Source organism: Salvelinus namaycush, chromosome 39 (genome assembly GCF_016432855.1).
Source record: "Salvelinus namaycush isolate Seneca chromosome 39, SaNama_1.0, whole genome shotgun sequence".
Lineage (NCBI taxonomy): Eukaryota > Metazoa > Chordata > Actinopteri > Salmoniformes > Salmonidae > Salvelinus > Salvelinus namaycush.
Window position 1 is genome coordinate 14,421,007 of NC_052345.1, and position 10,506 is coordinate 14,431,512.

General features: G+C 41.5%; 1 protein-coding gene across 1 annotated transcript; it reads left to right on the forward strand.

The window, feature by feature from the left end:
- Window positions 1–3,847: 3,847 nt before the first annotated feature.
- LOC120032713 (keratin, type I cytoskeletal 42-like) lies at window positions 3,848–10,177 on the forward strand. The gene is made up of 6 exons (XM_038978905.1): window positions 3,848–3,937; window positions 7,138–7,220; window positions 7,433–7,589; window positions 7,943–8,104; window positions 8,369–8,494; window positions 10,151–10,177. The coding sequence occupies exons 1-6, from the start codon at window positions 3,848–3,850 to the stop codon at window positions 10,175–10,177; spliced, it is 645 nt and encodes a 214-aa protein (XP_038834833.1).
- The last annotated feature ends 329 nt before the right edge of the window (window positions 10,178–10,506 follow it).

The following is a 10,506-nucleotide window of genomic DNA, read 5'->3' on the forward strand; positions in this document are numbered from 1 at the left end:
GGGATCATAGACAGAACTCACCATGGATAGAATTCCTCTACGTGTGTGGGGTTGGTCTTTTATGGTAACATTAAAAGGTAAATGTGTTGCTCTGCACACACCATTGTACTCCCAGTGCTCTTTCAATGGGAAGTTTGTCTCTGTCCAAATTCAACTTTCACCTCTTTAGCTCCTTCAGCTTCTGAGATGGAGGCTGGTACAGTTCGGCTATTGCTCACCCACTTGGGGAGATGGAATCCTCCTTTATGACAAGTAGCTGTGATATCCTTGGCAAGTTGTATTGCCTCCTCTACAGCGGACACAAATTTCAGGCAGTCATCAACATAAAAATGATTTCTGATTGTGTCAACCACCTACGGATGACAACGTTCCTCTGAAGTCTTATTTAATGCATAGCTTGCACAGCTGGGTGACGAGGCAGCTCCAAACAGATGTACACTCCTGCGATACTCACCAGGTGAGAGGCTAGTGTCACCTCCAAGCCACCACAGGAACCTCAGGAAATCAACATCACTGTGTGATACCTTTACCTGGTGAAACATTGTTTGTACGTCAGACCATCATTGCTACAGGCCCCTGGCGGAATCGTGTGAGCGGACGTACGAGACTGTTAGTCAGATCTGGGCCTTTGAAGAAGCTCGGGGTTCAGTGATGTGCCTTTGTATGTAGCAGCACAGTCAAACACGACTCTGATTGTCCCCTTCTTTAGGTGATATACCCCATGGTGTGGCATATACATAACTTTACCATCTGTACGCTCTAGTTGCTCTTCTAGCACTCTCTCAGCATACCCCTTGTAAATGACATCAGAGAGGAAACTCCTTATGTAAGTGTAGCCATACACTCAAATGTACCCACTAATCACCCAAAAGTTTGGGCGCTTGTTAGGCTGCTTTACATAACCAAGTGCGTATTTTCTACGCTGTACTGTAGTCTTGAGGCTGCGCGAGTGCTTTGATCCTATGCGTCCTTCCAAACAATACAGTTTTTAAATTCCAACGAAGTATTTTCCAGCGGAGTATTTTGACTAAGTGAAGTGGCTAAATGGCTAATATAACTGTCAAAATACATTTTCCATTCTAATCGTACGCCAGGCATAATGGATACTTGGTGCCATTCTGCATTCAGGCGGGGCACATCAATACTCTAATCATTCACCTGGAAATGTGAGACAATAAAGTATAACTCAGACGTTCAATAGTGGTTGTTGTTACAGAAGTCTACAACCCTGTCATAACACCTGTATCCAAGGCCCAGGTCCACCAACTCTAACTTCCACTTGCATTGACATGAATCGATCATTAAATATGCCATGGATTAAGTGGCAAGTTGTCCATCACTTAGAAACACATTTGAAACACGAAGGCACCATATCATTACTGTTGTTCTTAATATAGACCTACACTCTAAAAATGAGGGGTTCAACAAGGGTTCTTCTAAGATCCTCAAAGTTATTTGAAGAAACTTAGGGTTCTTGACACTGAAAATTTCCCCCAAAAGGTTCTTCCAAGAACCCCATAGGAGGAGGTGTTCATCGAGGAACCTCATTAGTTGGTGGGGGTTCTTGCAAGAACCTAACTGCCCAACTGAAACATTTGTATTTGATTTAGGAAGGAGGCACTTAACTGAAACAAGTATAGATCTCCTCAATTTAAGGTAAGGTTTGTCCCTTGAGTGATCTACATTTATATTGTTTGATGACAGATGTTGTCTTTTCATATTTGTGCAAATCTTTCGAAAACAGAAAATTGACAATTTAATGGCTATCAAATCAACAAAGCGGTAAGAATATGTATGCTATTAGAAAAATGTTGAAGGCTAGCTGTATTGGGTGCAGATGACTGAACTGCTCACTTGTGTGTCTTTAGGTATACAGGGGAGGCATACAAAGGTATGTCAATTAGTATTGGTATGTTATGCAGATCACATGTACCATCCTCCTCCCTTACCTCTTCAATGAAAATCCCATAGGCCTCTACATTATGGACAAGGTATGTAAAACCAATATCAAAACAGCTTTTTCATTCATATTTACCACAAAATCAAGGTATGAATACTGTCGTGTGCATGTTTTGTTAAACATCTGTATAGTTAAACAATTTTGGATTCACAGACTTCACCCTCCCTACACCTCTGATGAATATAACAGGAAACCTGTTCAATCACCATGCACTGCAAAATCATTTTGGCTGTGGATACGGAGAACATCAACACATTAACATCAACACGTCAGAGAATATACCAATTGGACTTGAGGCTCTGCTCGGAGTTGACCTCATATTTATATTAGTTTATTCAGCTTTGCCACTAAAATCAACCTTTTAAAGAGTTCTTCGAAGAACTTATAGGGGTTCCCCCACAGTTTCAATTTGAAGAACCCCTAAAGGATACTGCTGGAACCTTTTCTTTTTAGAGTGTAGTTATACAATTATTATAACAGTGATATCGTTAAAGCGAAACCTAAACAACCGATGAGAAAAGGTTATGTGGACAGTGTGTGATGACGTACGTCCTCCAGTCTTATCTGGACTAAAGGGAGAATCATTGACAGTGACCAACATTAGAGTTGTTAACTTATAGATTTTCTAAATAGTTAAGGAACTATCTTCTGTATATATTATAGTCTTTAAAAGCTGTAAAAAAATGTAATTCAATTCATACAGATATGATATCCATTTAGAATGTTGTCAATGAAGCTTTCCAATAAAATATATATTTAAAAAAACACTGGAATTGTTGTCAGGATACCACAGCCAAGTGATATGCTGTTATGGAAATAGGAAACAAGAGACTTTTACTTCACTACATTCCTAAAGAAAATAATGTACTTTCTACTACATACATTTACCCTGACACCCAAAAGTACTCATTACATGATAAATGCTTAGCAGGACAGGAAAATGGTCAATTTCATGCACTTAACAAGAGAACATGTGGTCATCCCTACGGCTTCTGATCTGGCAGACTAACTAAATACAAATGCATTGTTTGTAAATGATGTCTGAGTGTTGGACTGTACCCCTGGCTACCCATACATAAAAAAAGACAATGGTGCCGCCTGGTTTGCTTAATATAAGGAATTTGAAATGATTTATACTTTTACTTTTGATACTTAAAAGTATATTTCAGTAACTACATTTACTTTTGATACTTAAGTATATTTAGAACCAAATACTTTTAGACTTTTACTCAAGTAGTATTTTACTGTGTGACTTTCACTTTCACTTGAGTAACTTTCTATTAAGGTATCTTTACTTTTACTCAAGTATGACATGTGGGTACTTTTTCCACCAATGATCATAATAGCGAAGACACACAGGCATTCCAATTGACATTTGGAGGGAATTGCATGTAGGCCAAAGACAATAACGACTCACTCTTTAGCTTTTGTTACCGTCTTACGCTAATCGAGGCAGAACATAAATATATCTACTTGTGATAATAGAACCAAAGGAAACAGTAGAAATAGCAGAAAGCCTGCCAAGTGATTAGGCACGCAATGGTGTCTTGGTTTCCCTGGAAATACCTCTCGTCACACGGTGCCAAAGAAGAGTCAAGTCAAACACTTCCTTTTAACCTTTAGAGTCACCAGAGAATACATAGAGGGCATCAAGTTCATTGTTTTTTTAATATGCAGTCTATTGGCTGAATGAGGGGGCTTTGGGGTTTCAATGAGTGGTGGTTTGAGGATAGTGACAGTGAAGTCTTGATGGGGATGAGTTTACATAGCGAGGCATGTGGATCACGTTGTCTTGTGGGTCCAGCGTGAATTAACGATTTGTACTGTTTTGGCTTAGAGGAAAGTGCCGGGGGATAAGGCACCTGTATCCCTCAATCCTCTTTCTCTATGGACGGGCCAGGCCAGACCACTATTGTTGCCAACGAGAAGCATACCATGCAGAATCTGAACGACCGTTTGGCCACCTACCTGGAAAAGGTAAGGAAGAGTGATGTGGATGGAGATTAGGCGCGCTGCGGGATATTACGCACAGCCCACATTATGGAGACCGAAAGACAAGGCAGAGTGATAACTCTTTTCAAAAGACTACATAGTCGATGATACAGAATTGTTTTATTAGAAAGTGATCTTTAATCATTGTTAGAAAACATTTGTTTTAAATAACCCCTTTCATCAATACTATCCACAATGTTCAATTACATGTGATAATACAGTAGGCTGCAGTAAATTGTCCCTATAATATATATATATATTGTGGCAGACCAGGGGGTTGGGTCAAGACGTTTACACAGATCAGACATGGACAGAGTATGATTTGCTCGGTTTCAAGAGTGTTTATTAAATAGTCAATCAAAAGAAAAGGATAGGTCTCCCCCATGAGACCCTTCCTGGGACACCGTCTTCTGGGCTCCGGGTCTTGCTGTATCCTGTGGGCACACAAACTCAAACTCCCTCGCTTTAGCCTGGGCACCGTCTCCAACTACACAGAAGTCACCTTACTTCCCCGAGTCTGCCAGATCATAGGCAGTAGGGATGCCCAGGGATGTTCTCTTGATAAGAGTGTGAATTGGACCATTTTCCTGTCCTGCTAAGCATTCAACGTGTAATGAGTACCTTTGGGTGTCAAGGAAAATCTATGGAGTAAAAAGTACACTATTTTCTTGAGGAATGTGGTGGAGTAAAAGTAACAATTGTCAAAAATATAAATAGTAAAGTAAAGTAAAGATACCCAAAATACCTACTTAGGTAGTCAGCCCTTGATTACTCACCAACTCCCCAATCAGCCCCAATTAGTCCTGGGCGGAGAGCCCGTCGAGACCTGGCACGTCCAGCAGATGGAGTCATCGCCTCGTGATGTATACTCCGTCTGTCACCAGGCCTCGACGAGTCTCCCCCTGGTGGCTGACCTGCTGTACGCCACTTGTCACAAGCTGGCTCATAGCCTGTGACAAAAATGAGGGGACACGAACAACAGGTATAGGCCAATTAAAAATGTTCTTTATTCTAAACAAAACTATTAACTTTAAACTAAGAAAAAGGAATGAGGTGTGGAAGTATCATAATGTAAGGTGTATGTAAAGTGCATGGATGTGTGAATCTGTGTGTGTGAATATGACTGAGTGAAAACTATGCAAAACTACAAAGGAACAAACAAAACAGGATCATACCTGGAGGAGCAGAGAGAGAGAGAGAGAGAGAGATGATTAGTGAAACAGTTTATAAATACCCTGAGCCCAGGTGACTCCAATCACTAACGACCCTCCTCTGCCTGCAGGAGGAACCGCCCCCTGCACTGCAGAGGAGGAGCCGTGACACACTATATATATATATATATCAACTTTTACTTAACTTGTAACTTTTTAAAAGCGATTTATTCCTTCATTAATTTTTCTAATTGCTATTGAGAAGAAACAGTAACCTATAGTTTGCCTGTAAAGCTCCAAAGATAAGTCTCATTATTATTAAAAGGCACACCTGTACTCCTATTATAAACACACGTTCCTAAATACATAATGAGGACCAGTGGTGGAAAAACTAACCAATTGTTATAAATTACCTTAATAGAAAATGACTCAAGTAAAAGTGAAAGTCACGCAGTAAAATACTACTTCAGTAAAAGTCCAAAGGTCTTTGGTTTTAAGTATACTTAAGTATCAAAAGAAAATGTAATTGCTCAAATATACTTTAGTATCAAAAGTAAAAGTAAAAGTGTAAATAATTTCACATTCCTTATATTAAGCAACCCAGACGGCACAATTATTTATTTACATTTTTTGTACTGATTGTCTGGGGCACACTCCAACACTCTGACATAATTTATAACCAAAGTATGTGTTAGTGAGTCCACCAGATCATAGGCAGTAGGGATGACCAGGGATGCTCTCTTGATAAGAGTGTGAATTGGACCATTTTCCTGTCCTGCTAAGCATTCAAAGTGTAATGAGTACTTTGGGTGTCAAGGAAAATCTATGGAGTAAAAAGTACACCATTTTCTTGAGGAATGTGGTGGAGTAAAAGTAAAAATTGTCAAAAATATAAATAGTAAAGTTAAGATACCCAAAATACCTACTTAGGTAGTACTTTAAAGTATTTTTACTTAAATACTTTACACCACTGATGAGGACAATGACATAGCAGGATTTGATAATTTATTTTAAATTCCATGATGTTGGGGATTATCTCATGGGAGTGCGCAGATTCACATAACGTGATGGCATGCGCCCCAAATGGTATCCTATTCCCTATGTAGTGCATAACAGGGCCCATAGGGTGGGGTTATATCCTGCCTGTTTGGCCCTGTCCGGGGGTATCGTCGGATGGGGCCACAGTGTCTCCCGACCCCTCCTGTCTCAGCCTCCAGTATTTATGCTGCAGTAGTTTATGTGTCAGGGGGCTAGGGTCAGTCTGTTATATCTGGAGTATTTCCCCTGTCATATCCCGTGTCCTGTGTGAATTTAAGTATGCTCTCTCTAATTCTCTTTCTTTCTTTCTTTCTTTCTTTCTTTCTTTCTTTCTTTCTTTCTTTCTTTCTTTCTTTCTTTCTTTCTTTCTTTCTTTCTTTCTTTCTTTCTTTCTTTCTTTCTTTCTTTCTCTCTCTCGGAGGACCTGAGCCCTAGGACCATGACCCAGGACTACCTGTTCTGATGACTCCTTGCTGTGCCCAGTCCACCTGGCCGTGCTGCTGCTCCAGTTTTAACTGTTCTGCCTGCAGCTATGGAACCCTGAACTGTTCACCGGACGTGCTACTTGTCCCAGACCTGCTGTTTTCAACTCTCTAGAGACAGCAGGAGCGGTAGAGATACTCTGAATGATCGGCTATGAAAAGCCAACTGACATTTACTCCTGAGGTGCTGACTTGTTGCACCCTCGACAACCACTGTGATTATTATTATTTGACCATGCTGGTCATTTATGAACATATGAACATCTTGGCCATGTTCTGTTATAATCTCCACCCGGCACAGCCAGAAGAGGACTGGCCACCCCTCATAGCCTGGTTCCTCTCTAGGTTTCTTCCTAGGTTTTGGCCTTTCTAGGGAGTTTTTCCTAGCCACCGTGCTTCTACACCTGCATTGCTTGCTGTTTGGGGTTTTAGGCTGGGTTTCTGTACAGCACTTTGTGACATCAGCTGATGTACGAAGGGCTATATAAATAAATTTGATTTGATTTTGATTTAGATCCATGCCAGGTCTGTGGAGAACGCTCAGATGATCCTGCGGGTGGATAATGCCAGAGTTGCAGCTGATGACTTCAAGATGAAGTAGGTGCACTTCCTGTTTGTACTGTACACAGCCTCTGTGAGTGTACTGTTTCTGTTTGTAGCTTTGGCCTATAGGTTTGAGATTGAGTAGATCCAATCCTCCCAGATCTACAGAAATGCTTATGGGGGTATGCAGGGGCTATGGATCAGTTCACGGTTTGGCAAGTTGTATCTAGGTTTGTTGTCTCGTAGTCTTTCCTGAACCCCTGTAGGTTAGCGACGGAGGCTAACATGACTATGAAGATCGAAGGGGATGTGGCTCGTCTGAGAGGAGTCCTGGACAGCTTTACGCTCACCAGAGGAGACTTGGAGATGCAGATTGAGGGGCTGAAGGAGGAGCTGGTCTACCTCAGGAAGAGCCATGAGGAGGTAACCTCCTCATTTCTCCTCACACACTCAAGTCTTAATGCTTGTGCTGTTGTCTGAAGTGTCAATGGGCCAGGACAGCCGCCTGTGGTTTTTCATTAGGACACAATGGCACCCCCTGTAGTTTTTGCATTGTTTTTGCACTTTATTAATTCTCACTGGGTTTGAGACCTGTCAATGTTTGGCCACATGGGGGCAAAACTCACTCACAGCAAATCTACGGCAACTTCACTGTTATAAGTACTCAAATATACAGTAACTCATTGTTTTCAGGCGCTTTTGCCCTTCCCTGTTTATAAGTAAACTGCAAATCCCAGGTATTATAGCACAATTTGTCCCCCTTTTCCTGTTGTTAGGAGATGCATTTGATGCGGACGCAGCATTGTGGTGCTGTGAATGTGGAGATGGACTGTGCTTACTCAGTGGACATGAGCAAGGTGCAGGAGGAGATGAGGACCCAGTCTGAGGGCATGTTAGCGAAGAACCAGAGAGATGCTGCCAAGTGGTTTGAGAGCAAGGTGAGGCAACCTCTGAAAATAGGACAGGGGGCCTCGAAGGGTGTGGGCATGGGTCCCTAAATGTGTTTTGTAAGAGGCACAATTTACATGTATTTTGTGAAGTGGTACTATACTTGACTAATACAGTGTGTGTGTATGTATGTATGTATGTATGTATGTATGTATGTATGTATGTATGTATGTATGTATGTATGTGTGTGTGTGTGTGTGTGTGTGTGTGTGTGTGTGTGTGTGTGTGTGTGTGTGCGTGCGTGTGTGTGTCAGGTAGAGGTGCTTCAGAGCCAGATCACCACCAGCACCACAGAGGTGAAGACCTCTCAGTCTCAGGTGACCGACCTGAAGAGGACCTTCCAGAGCCTGGAGATTGAACTGCATGGCCTGCTCACTCAGGTATGATGTCAAACATCTTAGTGAATCAGCATCCCTAAACATTTCCCATTTCCCTTTACCCTATCTCTGTTCCTAAAACATGGAATTCCTTTAGGTCTTTAAAGGAACATTACACTCCAAAATCAAAGTTTGTTAGATGTTTTCAGACCTCCACAGTTGTCTAATGTCAAGGTGTTCTAACGCCTTCATGCACACCAGTCTAACTCTCTCTACCCTTCTTCATCTCCCTCTTTATACATTTCTACTACCCTCTCCTTTCTTCCGTCTCCATTTTCTTCATCCCTTACAAACATAAACACATTCCTAGAAGGGGTACCTGGAGCAGAGCGTCGCTGATATAAATGGCCGCTACAGCTCCCAGCTGAGCCAGCAAGCCATTTTCTTGTTTTTTTTTATTTACTGAAAGCCGGGGCACACTCCAACACTCTGACATAATTTACAACCAAAGCATGTTGGTTGAGTGAGTCTGCCAGATCAGAAGCAGTAGGGATGACCACGAATGTTCGGTTGATAAGTCTGTGAATTGGACTATTTTCCTCTCCTGCTAAGCATTCAAAATGTAACGAGAACTTTTGGGTGTCAAGGAAAAGTACAATATTTTCTTAAGGAATGTAGTGAAGTAAAAGTAGTCAAAAATATAAATAGTAAAGTAAAGTACCTTTGGAAATACCTGGATTTCTGCATAAATTGGTCATAAAATGTTTTCTGATCTTCATCTAGGTCACAACAATAGGCAAACCCAGTCTGCTTAAACTAATAACACATAAACAATTAGACGTTTTCATGGCTTTATTGAACACACCATGTAAACATTCACAATGCAGGGTAGGAAAAGTATGTGAGCCCTTGGATTTAACAACTGTTTGACCCTCCTTTGGCAGAAATAACGTCAATCAAACATTTTCTGTAGTTGCGGATCAGACCTGCACAACGGTCAGGGGGAATTTTGGACCATTCCTCTTTACAAAACTGTTTCAGTTCAGCAATATTCTTGGGATGCCTGGTGTGAACTGCTCTCTTGAGGTCATGCCACAGCATCTCAATCGGGTTGAGGTCAGGACTGACTGGGCCACTCCAGAAGGCATATTTTCTTCTGTTGAACCCATTCTGTTGTTGATTTACTTCTGTGTTTTGGGTCGTTGTCCTATTGCATCACCCAACTTCTGTTGAGCTTCAAATGGCGAACAGATAGCCTAACACTCTCCTGTTAAATGTCTTGATAAACTTGGGAATTCATTTTTCCGTCGATGATAGCAAGCTGTCCAGGCCCTGAGGCAGCAAAGCAGCCCAAAACCATGATGCTTCCTCCACCATACTTTACAGTTGGGATGAGGTTTTGATGTTGGTGTGCTGTGCCTTTTTTTCTCCACACATAGTGTTGTGTGTTCCTTCCAAACAACTCAACTGTAGTTTCAGTGGCGCTGTGGAACATCCAGGTGCACTTTTGCAAACTTCAGACGTGCAGCATGTTTGTTTTGGACAGCAGTGGTTTCTTCCGTGGTGCCCTCCCATGTACACCATTCTTGTTTAGTGTTTTACGTATTGTAGACTCGTCAACAGAGATGTTAGCATGTTCCAGAGATTTCTGTAAGTCTTTAGCTGACACTCTAGTAGTCTTCTTAACCTCATTGAGCATTCTGCGCTGTGATCTTGCAGTCCTCTTTGCAGGACGGCCACTCCTAGGAAGAGTAGCAACAGTGCTGAACTTTCTCCATTTATAGACAATTTGTCTTATCGTAGACTGATGAACATCAAGGCTTTTAGAAATACTTTTGTTACCCTTTCCAGCTTTATGCAAGTCAACAATTCTTAATCCTTGGTTTTCTGATATCTCTTTTGTTCGAGGCATGGTTCACATCAGGCAATGATTCTTGTGAATAGTAAACTCAAATTTTGTGAGTTTTTTTATAGGGCAAGGCAGCTCTAACCAACATCTCTAATCGCGTCTCATTGATTGTACTCCAGGTTAGCTGACTTCTGACTCCAATTAGCTTTTGGAAAAGTCATTAGCC